The sequence below is a fragment of the Tupaia chinensis genome, unplaced genomic scaffold (assembly GCF_000334495.1).
Source record: "Tupaia chinensis unplaced genomic scaffold, TupChi_1.0 Scaffold143758_1, whole genome shotgun sequence".
NCBI classification, from domain to species: Eukaryota; Metazoa; Chordata; class Mammalia; order Scandentia; family Tupaiidae; genus Tupaia; species Tupaia belangeri.
The window spans coordinates 2,435,684-2,456,875 of NW_006203607.1; the positions used below are offsets into that span (position 1 = coordinate 2,435,684).

At 49.5% G+C, this 21,192-nt stretch overlaps 1 protein-coding gene and 1 long non-coding RNA gene across 6 annotated transcripts in view; one reads left to right on the forward strand and one right to left on the reverse strand.

The window, feature by feature from the left end:
• Positions 1–4,240: 4,240 nt before the first annotated feature.
• On the forward strand, positions 4,241–14,824 carry LOC114005414 (uncharacterized). Its single transcript, XR_003547265.1, has 2 exons — positions 4,241–4,329; positions 14,540–14,824. It is a non-coding gene; the product is annotated as an uncharacterized LOC114005414 (long non-coding RNA).
• Positions 14,825–15,446: 622 nt separating this feature from the next.
• The window catches only part of MFSD2A (MFSD2 lysolipid transporter A, lysophospholipid), a 37,995-nt gene continuing 32,249 nt past the window's right edge, over positions 15,447–21,192 (reverse strand). For 4 of the 5 annotated variants that reach the window (XM_014582722.2, XM_027766875.1, XM_027766876.1 and 1 more), the window contains exons 4-14: positions 20,638–20,761; positions 20,441–20,519; positions 19,717–19,874; positions 19,189–19,279; positions 18,979–19,100; positions 18,699–18,782; positions 18,197–18,280; positions 17,993–18,105; positions 17,221–17,364; positions 16,959–17,135; positions 15,789–15,915 (exon numbers count right to left, since the gene is read on the reverse strand). In XM_014582722.2, the coding sequence (XP_014438208.2) occupies positions 15,852–15,915; positions 16,959–17,135; positions 17,221–17,364; positions 17,993–18,105; positions 18,197–18,280; positions 18,699–18,782; positions 18,979–19,100; positions 19,189–19,279; positions 19,717–19,874; positions 20,441–20,519; positions 20,638–20,761 (1,240 nt within the window). In that variant the 3' untranslated portion in view covers positions 15,789–15,851. Of the gene's footprint in view, positions 15,916–16,958; positions 17,136–17,220; positions 17,365–17,992; positions 18,106–18,196; positions 18,281–18,698; positions 18,783–18,978; positions 19,101–19,188; positions 19,280–19,716; positions 19,875–20,440; positions 20,520–20,637; positions 20,762–21,192 lie in introns of all 5 variants that reach the window. The other variant, XM_027766873.1, reaches the window with a different exon arrangement.

Genomic DNA, 21,192 nt, shown 5'->3' on the forward strand with positions numbered 1-21,192 from the left:
ACACGTGCCCGGCGTGAGTTTAAGCCACCGGGTCCAGGACTCGAACCGCGGTCGACTACGTGGGAGTCCAGCGACATAGCCATTACGCTAACTGCTGGTCCCTCTTTTTTCCTTTTTTCAGAACTTTTCGCTTTAATGTACGTGTGCTCACCAGACAGACAGAAAGAGACAGACAGAAACACCGAGAGGGGGATGGCCATGCTGCAATCCCTTCTCTTTCATTCTCCTCCTAGGATCTTGGGCATGCACGCACACACAACCAGTATGAGTTTCAAGTCAGTGGGCCCGTGACTTGAACCACAGTTGACCATGTAGGAGTCCAGAGACATAACCTCTATGCCATCTGCTGGCCCTGCCATATGATTTTCAGATGTCTTATCGGACGTTTACTTGGTGAAAAATATGTTGTATTATTTATCTTAACCTAGAATCTGATTCTCTTTTCCCATGAACACAAAGCCTTTTGTACTGTTCTAATACAATTGAGTTTCCTAGGAATACTGCTTGTGTGTAGGTGATGGAAGAGCCTTTGTTTTCTTTGGGAAATCTTCACCGCAGCTGCTCATCATAGTTCAGATCCCAGTCCAGTTGTCTGTGATGCTCGGAATGGCCGCAGGCCTCTGGCAATGACATTAGGGCTTTAGATAAAGTCATGCATAATTTGTACATGTTCAAATACAGATTTTTACACATTAATTTTCTCTTATTTCTCCTTATGTGAGTTAAATTTATTATTTTGAAATGGTGTGTATAGATGGGTGTGGGGAATCCATTTGCCCCTCCAGATCCACTCTGATCTTCTGTGCCCTGCTTCCTGTCCCAGGAAACTGACTTTTGTGGGTGGCATCAACCAACTTACTTGCCCAATGGCTTCCTGTTGGGTTCAGCCAAAGGGAGATGCCACTCCCTTATCTTGGCCCTTCAGGGGCTCTGTCATTCTTTGTTCCTTTAACTTTGCCCTCATCTCTGTCAATAATCCCTTCATGGAACTGGTCTCAATTGGACTCAGTTTGAGTGTGCAATTTCCTGCTAGGCCCTAACACAATAGTTAGTTTTATTTTCTGAATTTGATTTGGTAACATTAAAGAACCAAGATACAAACAATTTTTTATAAAAAGGGAGTAAATCCAGAATGTGGAACATTCTACAGAACACTTGATCTGGTTTGCAGTAATTCAGTAATATAAAAAATAAAGGAAGGGGAACAAACATAAAACCCTGACAAATAAACGGAGGGAATAGAAGTGCTGGAGATAAACAAGATTGAAAGGGCATGACAAAATGAACTGTGTAGACCTTTTTGGATCCAAATTTGAACAAACCCACTGTAATGAGACATGCCTAAGACATTGGGGAAGGTAGAATTATAGACTAGGTATTGAATGACACTAAAGCAAACTAAAAAACAAATAATAATAAGAAGAAGATGCTTAAAAATATTTGAAATACTAGTTTGAGGGACCAGCAGATGGCATAATGGTTACATTGCTGGACTTCCACATGGCCAGCCATGATTCGAGTCCGGACCTGGCAGCCTAAAATTCAACGCCAGGTGCATGTGCGTGCGTGCCCAAAACCCTGAGAGAAGGAAGACTGGAGGAGAAGGGATTGTGACATGGCCTTCCCCTCTGGGGGGTGACTTCTCACTTCCTGTCTCTCCAGTGAGCGCACACACCCTATAGCAAAAATCTCTCTTAAAAAAAAATGCATTATACACACACACACACACACACACACACACACACACACACACTAGTTTGGACTTTAAGAGCAATGAAAATGTTTTCTAACTTCAAAATGTGGAAGATTCATAGACTTAATCAATGAATTTAGCTAACAGATGCAAGACCAATATACAAAATAAATATTTTTTGAAAGAATTATTTTATTTAACTTTTATTTATTTATTACTTTTTCAAAAAATTTTGATCAGAGAGCAACAGAGTGAGCGACAGAGAGAGAGAGAGAGAGGGAAAGTGAGAAAGCAAGCCGCCATGTCTAGGACTCAAACCACAGTCGGCCATGGGGAAGTTCAGAGCCCTTAACCACCACGCCACCTGCCGGCCCCCAAAATTAACATATATATATCTACTGGCAACAAACAGTTGTGAAATGATGCGGGGAAGATGCCAGATTCTTGTCTGGAAACCTCAGGGGCCCCCCCAGCCGTTGCACGAGCCCACGATTGAGGCCGGCTGACCCTGCGGGTGATCACGGCATGAAGACCGTTTGCAGTGCTTCTCTCTTTTTCACTCATGGAAAAAAAAAAAAAAAAGTAAATAAACTTAAAAAAAAAAAACCAAAAACCTGGGAGGGGCCAGCAGGTGGCATGGTGATTAAGGGGGCTAGACTTCCACATGGCTAACCATGGTTCAAGTCCCAGACCTGGAAGCTTGTTTTTTTCACTTTCTCTCTCTTTTTCTCTCTGGAAATGTTAAAAAAACAATAATAATAATAAATAAAAGTTAAATAAAATAATTATGTTTTATAAACCTGGGAAATAAAATTTATAAAGTTATATTATTTACAATAGTATCAAAAATGCCAAATTCTTAGAAATAATTCTGTTGAAAGATGTGCATGATCACAACAATAACAACTCTAAAAAAAAAAAAAGAAAAAACATGAAACTTTTTTTTTGAGAGATTTTTTGCTATAGGGCATGTGTGCTTGCCAGAGAGACAGAGATAAACCTGGGCAATAAAATTTATAAAGTTATATTATTTACAATAGTATCAAAAATGCCAAATTCTTAGAAATAATTCTGTTGAAAGATGTGCATGATCACAACAATAACAACTCTAAAAAAAAAAAAAGAAAAAACATGAAACTTTTTTTTTGAGAGATTTTTTGCTATAGGGCATGTGTGCTTGCCAGAGAGACAGAGAGAGAGAGATAGAAAGTGAGAAATCACCCCCTAGGGCAGGTGGCTACACGACAATCCCTTCTCCACTCTCCTCCTGGGATCCTGGGCATGCGTGTATTCACGCCTGGTGTGAGTTTGAAGCCACTGGGTCCAAGACTTGAACCATGGTTAGCTACGTGGGAGCCTAGCGACATAAACTCTATGCCACCTGTTGGTCCCTATAAAAAATTCTCGACATAAATTAAGCATAACTTTAAATGGACAAACATCCCATGTTTATTCATTAGAAGACTCAATACCCCTTTTTATTATTTTTAATTTTTTATATTTATTTTGTTATAGGTCATGTGTGCTCACCAGAGAGAAACAGACAGAGAGAAAGAGAAAATGAGAAAGAAAGCCATCAGGTCCAGGACTTGAATCACGATTGGCCATGTAAGAGTCCAGTGCCTTAACTACCATGCCACTTGCTGGCACCAGAAGACTTGATACTCTTAAGATGACGATTTTCCCCCCAGAAAATGTACTCTATAGATTCAACGAAACCCAGTCAAACTCTCAACAGGCTGTGTGTGTGTATGTTCATGTAGACTGGCAGGCTGATTTCAAAATGTATGTAGACAACAGACATAAACTAACCAAAAAAAATCTTGTTTATATGGGACCACAGTTGGCGTAATGGCTATGTCGCTGAACTCCTATGTACTCGACGGTTTGAGTCCCAGACCCGGTGGCTTAAACTCACACCGAGCGGGCGCATGTGCATGCGTGCCCAAGATCCCAAGAGGAGAATGAAAGAGAAGTGATTGTGGTGTGGCCATCCCCCCCTGGGGGGGATTTCTCACTTTCTGTCTCTCTGTCTCTGTCTTTCTGGCGAGCACATGTGCCCTATAGCAAAAACCTCTCCCCCCCAAAAAAAAAATCTTGATTATAAAAATGAAGTTGTAGTTAAGGTATTATAGTAGGTAAGGCACTGGACTCCCACATGGTTGACTGTGGTTCACATCCCCGATCTGATGGCCTGAAACTCAGGTGGTGTGCATGCGTGCAGAAGAGAAGGGATTGTGATTTCTCACTTTCTCTCTCTCTCTGTCTCTCTCCAGTGAGCACACATGCCCTATAGCAAAAATATTAAAAAAATAAAAGAAGAAGCTGAGGGGCCAGGAGGTGGCGGAGTGGTTAAGATGCTGGACTCCAACATGGCCTACCACGATTTCAAGTCCTGGGCCAGTGGTTTGGAAAACATGCCAGGTGTGTGTGTGTGTGCATGTGTGTGCCCAAAATCCCCAGAGGAAAATGGAGAAGGAATTGTGGCATGGCCATCCCCTCTGGGGGGTAATTTCTCACTTTCCTTCTCTTTGACTCTTTCCAGGGAGCACACATGCCCTATGGCAAACTCCCCTCTCCCTCAAAAAACAAAATTGGAAGACTTACATCATTGGAGTTCAAGATTTACTAAAAAGGTACGGTAATTGTGACAGGGTACTTTTGGAATAAGAATAGTCAAGTAGGTCACTAAAACAGAAGAGAGTCCAGATAGGGATTCATGCATACATACTGTCTCGACTTACATCAAAGGTGTCCATGTAATTAAATAGGGAAGAATGACTTCTTATTTTTATTTTTTTAGATTTCTGCCATAGAGGCATGTGTTCACCAGAGAAGGATAGCACACCACAGTTCCTTCTCTTCCATTCTCCTCTCCTAAACGAGCCCAAAAATCTTGATTAAAAAAATGAAGCGGACGGGCCAGCAGGTGGCGTAGTGGTTAAGGTGCTGGCCTCCAACATGGGCAACCACAGTTCAAGTCCCAGAATCAAATCCTGCTGTTCGAGTCCCAGGGTGGGTGGAAAACACCGAGTCCTAAGCCTTCTCTGGTGCACCACCTCCCCAGTCCTCTTCTCTCTTCTCCCTCTCTTCCAGGCCTCTCTAAGCTTTTGGGAGAACACGTGTACACACACAGGTGATTCTCAGTATTAATGGTAGTTATGATGGGGCCGGCAGGTGGCGTGGCGATAAAGGGCGTTGGACTCCCACATGGCCGACCACGATTCGAGTCCTGGACCTGGCAGCTTGCTTTTTCACTTTCCCCCTCTCACACTCTGTCCCTCTCTGGTCAATTTAAAATAAATAAATACACATAAATAAAATGTTCTTGGAGTCACCGTGAAGTTGGAATTAGCAAATACCAGACCACATGGCAGGAGCGCATGTGCCCTATAACAAAACTAAACAAAAAAGCCAAGGATACTTAGAAGAGTGACAAGCCTTGATCTCATTTCTAGAGACATGGTCCATCTTCAAATCTTTGCAGATCTTCATTGGGACGGAAGGGAGGCATGGTTTTAGGCAGATGCCAAAGAGCAAACTTAGGGGCAAACCACAAGAAGAAAATCTCCACTGAAGGCGAGAAGGGCCTTTGCTACACCTTTCTCCAAAAATACGGCATTCCGGCTGCTGCAGCAGTGATGAGCCGTCTCGCTGAAGCAAGCCACAAGGTACAGTGGCCAGTTCACCTATCCAAAAATAAAGGCATACACACACGCATAAATGGGGCTGAGGGCCACTCTCGCCATCCCTGTGCTGCAGAGGAACATGACCTCGGTAAATATGCTGCACACATTAAACAAACTAGCTCTGCTTTTCAAGCACAGCGTCGTTTCCGGAACACCGGGAGTGACAAGTACATGCCAGTAGATGTGTGAGGTAACTTTTGAAACTAGATCTGCGAATTGTAAATAGATGCGTATTTGCTCTGCCCTATCCCTCCTTGATTCTTTATCAACATGTTCTCTCACTTCTGTTTGCAAAATATGTTTGTCCGAGAACACCGACTGCTCTCCTTATCAGGAGCTGGAGTTCTCTGCTTGCCGTGGGGACTAGAAAGAGACAACAGTGTTCTGTGGCAATCTGGGGAGCGGCAGTATGCCACGACAGAACTGAGTACAAACGCTAATTTGTACTTTCTCTGTGAAGTGAGGTCAAAGGAGGTTTCAGGATATACCTTTTATCAAAGGGAAATCAAATAAATAAAACTATGTCAGTTTAAAAAAAGGGGGGGGGGGAATGGAGCCAGCAGGTCGTGTGGTGGTTAAGGGTGCTGGACTCCCACATGACTGACCACGGACCTGGCGGCTTGATTTCTTACCCTCTCTCTCTCACTCTGTCCCTCTCTGATCAAATTAAAAAGAAAGAAGAAAGAAAAAGAAAGAGAGAAAGAAAGAACGAAAAAGGAAGGAGGAAGAAGAAAGAAAGTTAAATAAAACAATGCCAAGAAGAAAGGGCTGAGCTGTCAACGGTATATGCAAAAAGACAGCCAGTCAGTCGTGAGTGGAGTGTGGTGAGGTCATCCACGCAGGAGAGGAGGGATAGACTGGACAACCGTGGTCTCTTCCCTCTGCCACTGGATCCCTTTAAGGAGCAGCTCTTCCCACCCACGATGCTGCCCCTTCCTGTTCACAGAAATGGACAAGCCCATCATCCGGAAGGGTAGACAACTAGGAATCTAGTCCTGGAGTCTGGGCCTTAATGGAAGTGGAGGTGGAGGAGAGAATACAGAACAAAAATCCTGGTTCTTAAGGAACTGACAGATTCGGTGAGCAAACAAAAATAACTGAGTTGGGGGATGACAGGTGGCATAGTGGTTAAGGGCGCTGGACTCCCACATGGCCGATTGTGGTTCAAGTCCCTGACCTGGCAGCTTGCTTTCTCATTTGCTCTCTTTCTCTCTCTCTGTGTGTCTCTTTCACTCTGTCCCACTCTCGTCAAATTAAAAATAAATAAATAAAGTTAAATAAAATCATTCTTTTTTTTAAAGAATGATTTTATTTGACTTTTTTTTTATTCTTATTATTTTCCAGTTTGATCAGACAGAGACAGAGACAGAGAAGGAAAATGAGAGAGCAAGCTACCAGGTCCGGGACTTGAACTGCAGCTGGCCATGTGGGAGTCCGGTGCCTTTAACTACCACACCACCTGCCTGCCAGCCCCTAAATAAAATAATTCTTAAAAATATATATATAAATAACTGAGCTGGGAATGAGATCTGGATTCAATCCTTTTGCCTTTGGCTGGCTTTGTGCAACTCCCTCCCTCTCTATGATCCTGGGTGGCTTCTACACCTTCTCCAGGACTGGCATCTGTTGAGGCTGCAGGGGGGTCACTGAAAGGCAAGGTACCGGAGTGAATGACTGTCATGCCTGTGGTGGCAGATGGCAGCCAGAGAGCCTCCAGGCCTCATTCCCCATCTCTCATGAAGCGCTATAAAGGCGGGTAGCCCAGCACCTCCCTACTTCTCTGTTCCTCAATTTAGGACACCCTAGACTTCCTCTAAGGCATCTAGACCACGTTCAGTCACCTTGGGGCAGGGACCTAGCTGGCCGCCCTAGGCCAGTTTTAACAGGATTTCTGCCAGACAGTTTCCAGGATGGTGAGCAATCAGGACTCACCCTGGGCTGGGCCTTTTTAGGGTTTGGGCCTCACCCTGGAAAGTGCCTTAGGCCACAACAACCAGAAACGTCATTAATTACCAAGATATGAGCCCCACCAAGCCCAGCCCAGCTGCCCTGGAGAAAAGGGGAGGCTCTAGATTTTGTGCAAAACACCTAGTCCTAAGCCTTCTCTGGCTCACCACCTCCTCAGTCCTTTCTTCTCCCCTCTCTTCTCTGCCTCCCCGATATTCAGAAAGAGACAGAGCTGCATGCACGCAGGCGATCTCATTCTTATCATGGTTACACTCTGCAGAGTCCCCCTGCGCTGGGAACTAAGGCAGGAGAAAGCTAGCTAACGGGAGCAGGGAAGGGGGCTGGGGCATCTGCCTACGTGGCCAGATAGGAAAACTCCTTGTCCAAGGTAATGTGGGTGGATTAATAGGGGACGTCTAGCTAATTAAGCCACATTCGACATAGCCAGTGAGATAAATCAGTGGGCCCAGCCACATGTGCTAGAGCCAATGACATGAGGACCATCAGTGGACTCAGCCCATCATCAACTGACATGACCTAGATTCGAAAATTAAAACTAGGACCAGCAGGTGGCGTGGTGGTTAAGGCACTGGAGTCGCACATGGCCAACTATGGTTTGACCTGGCAGCTTGCTTTCTCACTTTCCTCCTCTCTCTCTGGTGAGCGCATGCGCCCTATAACAAATTTTAAAATAATAATAATAATAATAATAAATAAAATAGTTTTAAAAAAGTTTAAACCTTGTAGATTGCCACTGCAGAGGCCATTACCACTTTGTCCGCTCAGGCCCACTCCTATCTGGGGAGTGCGCTTCCACTTCTATTCAATAAACTACCTTTTTCTTTCACCATTGGCATGCTCGTTCAATTGTCTGAAATGCCAAGAACCCGGATATTATTGCAGAAGCTATTCCACAACAGAATCAGCAAACACCAGACCATTGCTCCTGGAGAGCACGCTGTAATCCCTTCTCCATTTCTCCATCCTGTCTGGATTTGGGGAATGCACTCACATGTGCCTGGCACGTCTTTCAAGCTGCCAGGGCTAGCATTCAAACCATGAGGGTGGACCTGCAGGATCTGGCTCCCATAACCACTAGGCGGCAGGGTCAGCCCCTTTTCCATCATATTTTCTATATTGACATTGAAAAATAGAGCTTTCTGCGGTGGGGCCAGCCCATGGCACGGTGACTGAGGCAGCTGGATCCCACATGGCTCACTGCATGGTTTGCGTGCTAGACAAGGCAGTTGTACAAGCATGCCCAAAATCCTGAAAGGAGGGAGAAGTGGAGGAGAAGTGATGGCGCAATCATCATCTCCCATAAGAGGTTCTCTCTCTCTTTCTCTCTTTCTCTCCTTGCTCTCTCTGTCTCACACAGCCTCTGGCAAAATTTAAGATAGTAAAAACAGAACTTTCTGTAATGATGGAAATGTTGTGTACTAACACGGTAGCAGGTAGCCACTGGAGGCTTTGTGAACTTAAAGTGTGACTAGTGGAGATCAGCAGGTGGTGTGGTGGTTAAGGCGCTGGATTCCCACGTGGCCAACCGTGGCTGGAGACCCAGACCCGGCCACTTGAAAAATTATGCAGGGCATATGTGTGTGCATGCCCAAAATCCCAGGAGGAGAATGGAAAAGAAGGGATTGTAGCATCGCCATCCCCCCTATGCGGTGATTTCTCACTTTCTCTTTCTCTGTCTCTCTCTGGTGAGTGCACTCACCTTATTGCAAAAACCTTGAAAAAAAATATGTGACTAGTGTGGGGCCAGCTCTGTAGCCTAGTATTTGAGGAAGCCAGATTCCGTATGGCCAACTGTGGTTCGAGTTCCAGCAGGTTGAAGAACATTGTGGGTATGTGTACTCAAATTCTGATGGCAAGGAGAAGTGGAGATGGGAATGCAGTGTGACCATGCTCCTCCCACCCCATCTCTCTGGCCAATGCATGGGCTTTCTGGCAATTAAAGTAAATAAACAAAGGGACCAGCAGATGACATAATGTTCAGATCAGTGGACTCCCAAGTATCTGGCCACGGTTTGAGTCCTAGACCTGGCAGCTTAAAACCTCACGTCAGGAGAAACTAGGAGTTGGCGTAATGGCTGTGTCACTGGACTCCCATGTAGTCGACTACAGTTCGAGCCCCAGACCTAGTGACTTAAACTCACGCACGTGTATGTGCGTGCCCAAGATCTCAAGAGGAGAATGGAGGAGAAGGGATTGTGGCGTAGCCATCCCCCCTGGGGGGTGATTTCTCACATTCTGTCTCTCTGTCTCTCTCTGTCCTTCTGGCGAGTGCATGCACCCTATAGCAAAAACTTCTCAAAAAAAAAAAAATCACTTTGGGCATGTGTGCAGGCGTGCCCAAAATCCCAAGAGAATTGGGGGTGATTTCTTGCTTTCTGTCTGTGTCTCTCCGGTGAGTACATGCGCCCTATAGCAAAAATCTGTCTCTCTAAATAAATAAATAAAATCTTCTTAAACTTTAAAAATGTGAATAGTGTACTTGAAAAAATGAATTTTCTTTTTTTAAAGTTTTTTGCTATAGGGCCTGAATGTTCACTAAAGAAACAGAGGGGGAAGGGTGAGAAATCACCCCCTGGGGTGGAAGACCACACTATAATCCCTTCTCCTCCATTCTTTCTGGATTTTGGACATATACACACATGTGCCCAGTGTGATTTTCTTTCTTTCTTTATTTTTTTAAAGAATTATTTTATTTAACTTTATTTATCATTATTGTTACTTTCCAGTTTGATCAGACAGACACAGAAAGAGAGGGAAAGTTAGAAAGCAAGCCACCAGATTCAGTACTTGAACCATGGTCCGCCATGTGGGAGTCCAGCGCCTTTAACCACTACACCACCTGCTGGTCCCGACCCAGTGTGATTTTCAAACCACCTGAACTCACTGGGCAGGTGGGATCCAGCTTAACCTCCATGTCATCTGCTGGCTTACTTTTAAATTGTTTTTAATTTATCTTAAATTAAAATTCAGAAGGCCACCTGTGGTAGTGGTTATTACATCAAATGAAGCCGTTCCATCTTACTGTAGTTTGTATATATAAAGGATGTTAATTTTTATATGTAAATTTTATACTCCATTTCCTCACTGGGTTTTCTTGCTGTTTACAGTAGTTTTTCCATTGATTCACTAGGGTTCTAATTTTCTTTGCATGCCGGGCACGTGTTCATGATTCAAGTCAAATGTCCCTTTCTCAGAACCCTCTTCCCGGAGCACCCGGCTTAAAGTAGCCCTGCTACCAGTCCCTCCACCACATGGCTCTCATTCCTTTCACGGAGCTTATTACAATCTGAAATGCTCTTATGCAACTGTTCACTTCTTTGTCCTTGGTCCCCACTGAGAACATCAGCTCGATTTTGCTCACCGCTATACCCTCAGAGCCTAGCCGATACCTATAGTAGATTCATGGCAAATATCAGTTCAGATCAATGAAACCAATCATCCAGATCAACCGGGAGAGCTGGAATGCCTCTTTGCTATGCTGAGGTGTTTCTCCTGTCTTCCAGCAGGTGGCGCCAAAGCCACACTTGCTTCTTCACGGAGGTGGGGGCCTTTGGGGGGTGTGCTTGGTGTGACTGAGGGCGGCAGGACAGTTTGAGGGAGAGGCGGGGTTCCTGGTAGTGAGACTGGACTCAAGCGCAGAAGTCGCTGGCACTTCTCCCAAAGCCTAGGTGGGTATAAGCTGTCCAGAAGGGACCTAGAGCAGCCAATGACCCAAGGGATTTCAGGATTCCTGATTACTTTCCCTTTCTCCATCTGTCCTACCCTCAGCCTTCCTCTGAGAACTCAGCAGAGGGTTGTTGAAGAAGAGAGCATGTTTGGGACCAGCAGATGGCATAATGGTTATTATCACTGGACTCCTGCGTAGTCGTTCATGGTTCAAATCCCAGACCCAGTGGCTTAGCCTTCACATCGGGTGCATGTGTGTGAATGCCCAAGATCCTGAGAGGAGAACAGAGAAGGGATTGCAGCGTGATTTCTTGCTTTCTGTCTTTTGCCCTGTAGCAATAATTTCTCTCTCTAAAAAAAAAAAAAGAAAGAAAGAAAGAAAAGAAAGAAGAAAAAAAAGAGCAGTTTTCTGTGAGCTTGAATCTGGAGAGAGGCAAAGGTTTTCACAGAACTTTTGGGAGGGCCTGAGGCCCCGAGAGGAGTGTCATAGTGGGTTAGTGAGAGTTGGGTCTAGCTCCTAGCCAAACGCTCGCCAGCCAAAGTTCATATCCACGCAGTGAACTTGCCCCACCCACCACACCTGGCCCAGGGCTCGGTGTGGAAGACTATGGTGCAGAGGGGCCTGGACTCTTACAGCTGTCCCACGGGGCAAAGGGCAGAACCGCAGAGGCTTGCTGGATCCCAGACACACGGTCGGATGGACGTTTGTCAGGTGGCACAGGAGCAGAGGTTCCAGGACCAGGCAGGTGGCCTGCAAGAAGGGCTGCCCCTGGGCCAGCTGGTGAGGCGGTAGTTCAGGCAGCTGGATCTCACATGGCCAACTGCGCAGTTCAAGTCTTGGACCTGGTGGCTTGAAAAACATGCTGGGCATGTGTGCATGTGTGCCCAAAATCCAGACAGGAGAATGGAGAAGGGATTATGGCGTGGCCATCTCCATCCCACCCCAGCACATGTGCTCCATAGCAAGTTTTAAAAAGGGAACTGCACCTAGACCTCGGTGTGGGAGGGCAGGGGCAGCTGCCAGACTCTCTCCTGCAAACAGCAGAGCTCCCGGCTGTCTCCTAGTCTGCAGAGGAATGTGAGGTCAAGTCAGAGGCAAGATCAGCCAGGATGCTGGCGCAATCATCCAGGTGAGAGAAGGACCAGTGAGAGGAGCTAAGACGGAGGAGTAATTGTAGGCGTGGGAAAGATGCAAACTTGAGTGGTTTGGAAAGATTTTTAAAGAATTTTTCAAGACAGGACCTGTTGTTGATTAGAGTGGAAGGAGAGGGGAGGTGTGAATGGATCTCTATAACATCATTGCTGGGTCCACGGACACTGGCTACAGAGGACAGACCAGACCTCGGGCTCCTGGCTTATGCAGAGGGCAACTACGAGGCAGTGAGACGGGCTCGGTGGTGGCAAAGCTATTGGGTCACGTAACACCCTGAAATGGGACTAAGAGCACAGGCCTCACGGCCAGACAGCCAGGATTCATACACCAGCTCCTCTGCTTACTCCAGCTGGCGATCTTGGGCAAGTTACCATTCTCCTCTGTGCTTCAGTATCTTTTTTTTTTTGGAGAGGTTTTTGCTATAGGGCGCGTGCACTCACCAGAAAGACAGAGAGAGACAGAGAGATAGCAAGAGAGAAATCACCCCCCAGGGGGGATGGCCATGCTGCAATCCCTTCTCCTCCATTCTCCTCTTGGGACCTTGGGCACGCACGCATACGCGCCCAGTGTGAGTTTAAGCAGCCGGGTCCGGGACCCGAACCACAGTCGATTACGTGGGAGTCCAGCGACATGGCCATTACACTAACTGCTGGTCCCTGTGCTTCAGTATCTTTGAATGCAAAATGGAGATGATACCTTCCTTACAGGAAAGTTTTGAAGACAATTGGGTTAATATTTATTAAGCACTTATGAAACGGCACCTGTTAGTAACATTATGATTTTTTTTTTTTAATTTGCTGTAGGGTGTATGTGCTCACCAGAGAGAGACAGGGTGGGAGAGGAATGAGAAACCCTACCCAGGCGGATGACCATTCCACAATCCCTTCTCCTCTATTATCCTCTTGAGATTTGGAGCATGCAGGCACATGTACCTGGCATGTCCCCCAAACCTCCAAGTCTGGGAATTGAATCATGTAGTTGGCCATGTAGGATCCATGTAGGTTAAGGCACTTAACCACTCTGTCACCTACGTGGCCCAAATTGTGAAATTTATAAAAGTGATTTAGGGAGCCAGCAGGTGGTATGGTGGTTAAGGTGCTAGACAATCCCACATGGCTGACCATGGTTTGAGTCCTGGACCTGGTGGCTTGCTTTCTCACTTTCCCTCTGTCGCTGTATCTCTCTCTGGTCAAATTAAAATAAAATGAATAAATAAGTAATTTAAAAAATATTTTAAATGTAGAAAAATTTTTTATTTTTTCTTTTCTTTTTTTTCTAGAATTATTTTTTTATTTAACTTTATTATTATTTTCCAGTTCAATCAGAGAGAGACAGAGAAAGAGAGAGGGAAAGCGAGAAAGCAAGCCGCCAGATCCAGGACTTGAACCGTGCTCAGCAATGTGGCAGTCTAGCGCCTTTAACCACCATGCACCTGCTGGCCCTATTTTTTATTTTCTAAAATAGAGAGGTTTTTGCTATAGGGCGCATGTGCTCACCAGAAAGATAGAGAGAAATAGAGAGACAGAAAGTGAAAAATCACCCCTCAGGGGCATGGCCACACCGCAACCCCTTCTCCTTCAGGGATCTTGGGCATGCACGCACACGTGCCCAGCATGAGTTTAAGCCACTGGGACCAGGACTCGAACTGCGGTCCACTGCGACCAGGACTCGAACTGCGGTCGACTATGTGGGAGTCTGGCAACATAGCCATTATGCTAACTGCTGGTCTCTAAGTGTAGAAAATTTTAACCAAAGAAAAACAAAAAAAAAATTACTTGGGACCCAGTCATAGTGACCAGGGCAGCTGGGCACTGCTGCATAATACTGGAGCCATGTGGGAAGGCTGGGAAGGCCATGGGTTCCAATCCTGGGTTGACCTGAACATGCTGGGCACACCTGAGACTCTGGCTGGCTGGAAGCCCGGTGGGAAGACTGCAGTGTGGTGAGGCCCTGTCGAGGGTGTCCTCCCTCCCTTTTCTTTGTCTTCCTCTGAAATAAATTTTAAAAAAGTGACTTGGCAGGGGCCAGCAGCTGGCGCATTGGTTAAGGTGCTGGAGTCCCACATAGACGGACATGGTTTGAGACCCAGACCTGGTGGCTTGCTTTCTCACTCTCCCTCTCTATCTCTTTCTGGTCAAATTTAATAATAATAATAATAATAATAATAATAAATGAAATTAAAATGATTCTTAAAAAAAATGTATTATTATTATTTTCCAATTTGGCCAGAGAAAGAGAGAGAAAGGGAAGTGAGAAAGAAAGCCACCTGGTCCAGGACTTGAACCACGGTTAGCCACAATGGGAGTCCAGTGGCTTTAACCACTATGCTACCTGCTGCCCCTATAAATAATTCTTTTTTTTTTTTTAAAGTGACTTGGCAGAACTTCATCAGCAAAAAACGGAGCGCCATCCCCAAGGAAACACGAAGCCTGGCAGTCTGAGTACTTCTGTCCTCCGGGTCCCCTTTGTCCATCTATGAGACAGAGATTAAACTAGTCGCTCCGATCCTGCCAATTTTGCTTTCTGTGATTTTTGGAGCTTGGCCAAAAATTTTTGGAATATGTGAGACCCGGCAGTAGGCTGGGCACGCCTATACTGGCCAGCTATAAAATTTTCAGGAATCTTGCAAGATAATATTACCACTGGCAACTTCAAGTTGGCTACGAGGGAAGTATTTACCCCGGGGAAATGGGGCGAATGTTACCTATAGGCCATCCCAGCCTCCCTCCTTTTCACCAGAGGTGTTCTTTGACCAGGCCAGTGGTGAGGTCGTCCCTTGTCCCACGTGCAGCGCCAGCCAGGTAGAGTCTCCCCCTGCAGCCCTGTCAATAACTGTGGGGACAATTACTGGACTCCAGGGACATGACAGGGCCCCAGCCTGGCTGCCCCCGCATGGCCAGCTCCTGGTGCTTAGGCTCCCGGGGGGCACAGGCACGGGCAGAGTGGCTGTCTGTCTGCCGGTTCTGTGGTTGAAGGAGGTACACGAGTCTGGCTGTCCTGGGGCGGACTTCTCATTAGGTCACTTCTAGCTGAGTGACTTGAGCCAAGTCCCCGTGCAGGCTTATCTCAGAAACGGGGATAGTCCTGACTCAGCAGGAGGGTCTCGAGGACGAGATGAGAACACAGGCAGAGTGAATGGTCCAGAGTAGCTATCGAGGCTGGAACCCCGACATGTTCTCCCCTCCTGGGGCACTGGTGGCTTAGGACACCCTCTCATTATCGAGCCCTGGCCCAGAAGGGATCGGCGAGTGCTGAGCATGCAGAAACAGGGAGAGGCTCTGTTTTCCAGCTTTTATGAAAATTAATAACATTAATAGCTCACAGACATATACATACACACACACTGCTATGTACATAGTCATTAAGTTATTAATTAGTCTCTGTATAAAACGTTTCTACATTAGTGTTCCGGGCTAGGCCCGATCAGTCCTTGGCATAGTCACAGTAGCTGCCCCAAGGCTGGGCCCCGAGGGCAGGCGGAGGGCTAGCGGGAAGCCCCAGAGTGGCGGGCCCCACAGTGAGCACGGATGGGGTCCTGGGCTGCTGGCTTTCCACTCTTCTGTTCCCTTCCTGGAACCTGGACACCAGCCGGTTGGCGAGCGAGCAAACAGGTCCTCCTGCTCCGTGGTGTGGCCTGGTGACCCAGGCCGTCTGCGTGGTGACCTCAGGCAACCAGCGGGCCCTAGAGGATGCTGGCCAGCTCTGTGGAGTCCGTGTCAGAGCAGCCCGAGCTGCTGGCTTCATCCCTGCAAGAGCCAGAGGAGCTGGGTTGCAGGAGCATCTGCCCCCTCCCTGCCACTCTGCCTCCTTCCTCGGGATCTGGGCCCTGTGGTTGGTGGTAGCCAGTTGGCTGGCCAGGAGAGGAGCTAGCGCACCCCACCACAGCCCAGGAGCTAGTGCATCTGTTCACACCTCTTGTCACAGACGGTGCTGCACACCCCAGAGCTGTACCCTGGCGGTGCTGGCTAACTGGCCAGCATGACTCACTTCCTCTGCCCTCTGGTCTCCGGGACACAGGGCTCAGGCCACGCCCGGGGTCTTGCATGCCAGGAGAGCAGCGAGGGGTGCAGGTTCCACAGTCAGAACGCCGCTAGTTTCACTCTCAGTGGCCGAACCAGTCACTCTGCCTGGTCACACCCAGGCTCTTCATTTGCAGAGTGGGAAGCTTTCTAATTGCCAGAGGGTACGTGCACTTACTAAAGAGACAGAGACAGAGAGGACCATAGGCTGGCCCCAGAGAGGGAATCTTAGGAACCTCTGACACCAAGCCCAACAGATGATATAATGGTTAAAGTGCTGGACTCCAACATGGCCGACCACAGTTTGAGTCCTGGACCCAGTGGCTTGAGACTCATGCCGGGTGCATGTGCATGCGTGCATGCCCAAGATCTTGAGAGGAAAAAGGAGGAAAAAGAATTTATTACAGTGTGGCCATCTCCCCTGGGAGGGTGACTTCTCACTTCCTCTCTCTGTCTCTCTGTAAGGTGAGCATGCGCACCCTATAGCACAAAGTTCTCTCAAAAATAAAACAAAGAACCCGTGATACCTGGGGGTAAAGGGCTACAGAGACCCGCGAGCACACTGCCTGACACGCGAGCTCGCTGCTTTCTTCTCGAGAGTCACTCTGGCTCGCAGGCACCCCACGAGTGCTCCCCGGTGAATGAAAGCCACTCAGCCAGAGCCACGTATGGGAGTTGCCGAGGGCAGGGGCAGGCAGGAAGTCTGAATGTGGCCACAGGGCACAAGGCGAGGGCTGTGCCGTGGCCTCCTCCACCACCCGGCCACTCACCTCAGCGCCTGCAGGGCCTTCTTATTCTGCCGCCGCTTCTCCTCGTCAATGGGGTAGAGCTTGAAGAGCAGCAGACCCACCAGGATGAGGGCGATGGGCGCCATGGTCACTAGCATCTTCAGCGTGAACTTGACTCGTGCCGGTTGGGAGCAGCCCCGGGTCTGGTACCCGGCAAAGCTGTGGGCACCGTGTGCAGGGAGGCCATGAGGAGGGGCACGGGCCCCACCTGCCCAGCCCCACCCGGGGCCCTCACCCCGCTTACTCGAGACTGAGGGTGGAGATACCCAGGGAGACGCCGGAGGCGAACTTGGTGAAGAAGACGTAGAAGGAGAAGAAGATGGGCTCCGTGCCCCGGGAGTGGGGCTGCTTCAGGTGGAAGTCGTCGATGACGTCGGGCAGCCTGGACCTGCGGCGGGTGGGCACACGTGAGGACCCCCGCCTAGCAACCCAGCCCCCACAGCCCCCGTGGCGGTGCCTGTGTCAGGCAGAGGCGGCCCTCTGGGAGCCTGGAGCACAGGCACGCGGCTCAGTGAGGGACAGCACTCTGTGTGAATAAGAAGACCCTTTGGGGCCGGCAGGTGGCGTGGTGGTTAGGGCGTTGGACCCCTGCATGGCTGACCACGGTTCCAGTCTGTGGACCTGCTGGCTCACGTTCCCTCTTTCCCACTCTATCTTTCTCTACTGAGTGCATAAGCCCTATAGCAAATTAAGTAATAATGATAATAAATAAAATAAAATAAAAATTCTTTAAAGAAAAATAGAAAGATGATTCCTTCCTCCAAGGCAGTGTGGCCTCACTCTAGGTGCTCAGCTCGGCAGGCGGAGTGCAGGCCAGGTGTCAGGCTCCACTTCCCACCCTGGCTAGGCATGCTTGCAGTTTACCGCCTGTACAACTGCACAGAGCAGATCTCCCACCCCAGCCTGGACCCACAGGATGGCCTGTTGGAGCAAGCCGCCCTAGAACTCTCCCCAGGGAGGTTCAGAGCTGGGGGTGGGGTCTGGGGAATATACCAGGTGGGTCTGTATATACGTACCAGGGTAGTAAGAAGGCAGCTGCCACACTGATGCCGGCCGCCACGGCTACCACATACGTGACGATTAGGTTGCTCTCCATGAGAGCCACCAAGATGAGAAATGGCACTGCCGACTAGAGGTGGGGTGCAGGAAGACGTGTCAGTGGGAGGCTCCCACCAAGAACCCCCAACTCAACCCAGGCCCTCCTCTACAGCCCCGCTTACTGAGATGCCAACGTATACAGCTGTCTTCTTGCCAAACCGGGTTAGGAACCACTGCCAGATGGGAATGGTGAACGTGGCCGAGAGCTGCAGTGGACAAGGAGGGTGGGGGAAGCGGGTTAGAGCCGTGGCATTCCTAGGGGAAGCGGTTGAGAGCCGTGGCTTCCCTGCCCTTTCCAGGACCCAAAGGTGCACCTAGCCCGGCCCAAGAGCAGCCGGCCGGCATCATCTGGGCAGCCAGGAAGTTGACAGGCACCTTGACGGCTCCTCTGGGGAGCTGAGGCACCCCGAGCTCACTTCCCGCCTCTCACACCCCTGCTTCTGCAGTGCTGACTGCTGGACTGTCCACCCCCCAGTCCTCTCATAGCTCCTGTGCACTGGCGGCCAGGGCCAGCCTGATATCCTGGAAAGCCTCCCTTACCCTTCATGCCCTCTGACTCCTCGGAGAACAAACCCACAGCCCATTCGCTATAGCCTAGGGGGCCGTCTCAGCCCCCGCACGCACCATGATGGCCAGGAGTAGATTCTGGAATTCGTTGCGGAAGCCCAAGGTGTAGGTGCAGAACAAGGCGAAGTTCCCCTCCACCAGCTGGAAGATGTGCAGGGCCGGGAAGGAAAAGCAGAAAGGAGGGGTTGTGGGGACCACACCTCCCCAAGACTCGCCCCATGCTCCAGAGACCACAGCTGACTCCCCAGTCCCACCTGCCCCATCCTGAGTCCTCGCCCTCCCCCCAGGTGGTGCACACCTCTCCCGCCCAGGGTGAGCAGGTCGGGTGTCCACTCACCATGAAAGCCAGGGAGGTGAAGAGGAAGCCCGCGATGAGCTTGACGTAGGGGCCGTGGCTCATCACCTGCCGGAGGCCCCGGAAGAAGGACATGGGCTCAGCCTGCTGAGTCTCGTAGGGTTCTGGGGACCAGAGGAGACAGTGAGGAAGCATAGGCCCCTCCCAAAGCTCGAGGGCCAGGGGCCTGCACCTTGCTCCAGGGCCTCTCACCTCTCTGCTCCCGCACGCCCAGGGTCAGGATGACGGCACAAATGACATAGATGGAGGCGATGACTCCTGCTGCCAGCAGGTATGCGTTTTGCTGTAGAGGAGGTAAAGGTGACAGAGACACGATCAGTCTCGTCTCCACCCAGCAGCCCCACGTGGTCATCTTCAGGGGGCCTCACTATCTCCATCTGTACACTGGGAGATCCCCGGCCTACAGCTGCTTCCCAAGGCTGGGTCAAGTTCAGAAGAAGAAAAAGCCCAGATGCCAGCTGAGCTATGAGTCTGAAAGCCCACAGTTCGTATCTTCCCAAATGCCAGCAATTCACTAGCTCTAGGACCCTGGGCAAATCATTCAGCCTCTCTAAGCTTTAGCATCCTTCTCTGCAAAGTGGGCACAGCGACCACGCTGACAGTTATGTCTACCAAGTGCTCGCTTCCTAGTGAACACTAGCTATCATTGCTAGTTCAGGATGACTGCAAGCACCTCATTGAGCCTCGTCTCCCCAGAGCCCCACCCTGCAGGGGCCTCACCGTGTCTTTGAGCGAGGCGATGCTGTGTGTGTGATTGGCACCTTCCATGGCCGCCTCAGAGCCGTTGGGGTCCTGGAGACAAGGCGTATCCGCTTGGCCCACGATTTGCCCCTGGATTGCAGTGCCCACCACCGTGCCCAGCACCTCCACAGTCATCCCTGGGCAAGAAAAGGTCTTTTGGAGGGGCCGCTGGGCTTGTAGGTCCAGGGAGGAGGGTCACATGGACAGGAGCACAGCTCTGGCTCCAGGAGAGAATGGTGGGGCACATGGCTCTGTGTGACCTCAGCTTAGTCCCTGTACCTCTCTAGTCTCAGCTGAACAACCAGAGATTGTGTTTATTTATTGTTTTGTCAGAGGGTGCAGGTGCTTCCCAGAGAGAAAAAGACAGAGAGAGGGAGATAGCACCCTCCCACACTGGAGTGTGGTCTTCCACATGCCCTCCTTCTCCACTTCTCCACCCTATCAGGATTTTGGGCACACACGCAAATGTGCCTGGTGTGTTTCTCAAGCTGAGAGAGCCAGGATTTGAATCATTGTTGGCTACGTGGAATCCAGCTCTCCTAACCACTAGGCTACAGGTCTAGCCCAGGATTGAGTTTATTTTAAGGTTCACATTCATGCTAAAGAGCAGAGGAGAACTGGGCCTACAGGAAGAGATATCAGGAGGGTCTGGGATCGGAGGGCCTGGGGCAGGGGGGTGTGATTAGGGGCGGGGCGGACTTACGATAGGCAGTGGCCGAGTCCCGCTCGCTCTGCTCTGTGCTGATGAACATGGTGAGAGCCGAGTAGGGCACGTGGAAACACTGGCAGGAAACAGAGGCCCTTGGTCCATCAGATGGATAGACTTCAGGCTCCCTGGAGACCCCAGGGCCTGCCCTCATTCCTGACCCCAGAGATGCCCGGGGAGGTGCCCACGCTCACCGTGACTAGCGTCTCAAAGAGGCAGTAGAATAGCAGGTACCAAAGGGCCTGGCCCTGTGGGAAGTCGGGCACGAACCAGATGAGGAAGTAGGCAATGATGGCCAGGGGCGTGGAGAAGATGATCCTGAGGAAGGGAGGGCTGCATGGGACCGGCACCAGACACAGGAGCAGGCCCAGCTTACTGCTTTGTTCCTGCAGCGCCTGCCAGGGAGGAAGTTCTTCCCCCAGCATCACCCACCCCAGGGCTCCTGAGAAGCAGCAGATGACCAAACCCAGTAGAGCAGACTGGTGCCCGGGTCCTGAACTGAAATCGCGGGCTCAGATAGTAACAGTGTCAGACCCTGAGTCTCCTCCATGTCTTCCTAAGAGGAAAGAGCACAGGGGGCAGGGGCTTCCCATAGGCTGGGGAGCTAAGAACGGGGGCTAAGACCTCGGCTGGTAGGCGGAAGGAGCAGGGAGGCAGGCGGAAGGAGCAGCCTCCACATTTATGTGTCCTCGCATGTGCACGTGCATCATTTGCACACACACATGCATGTCCCATTCACACACATGGGG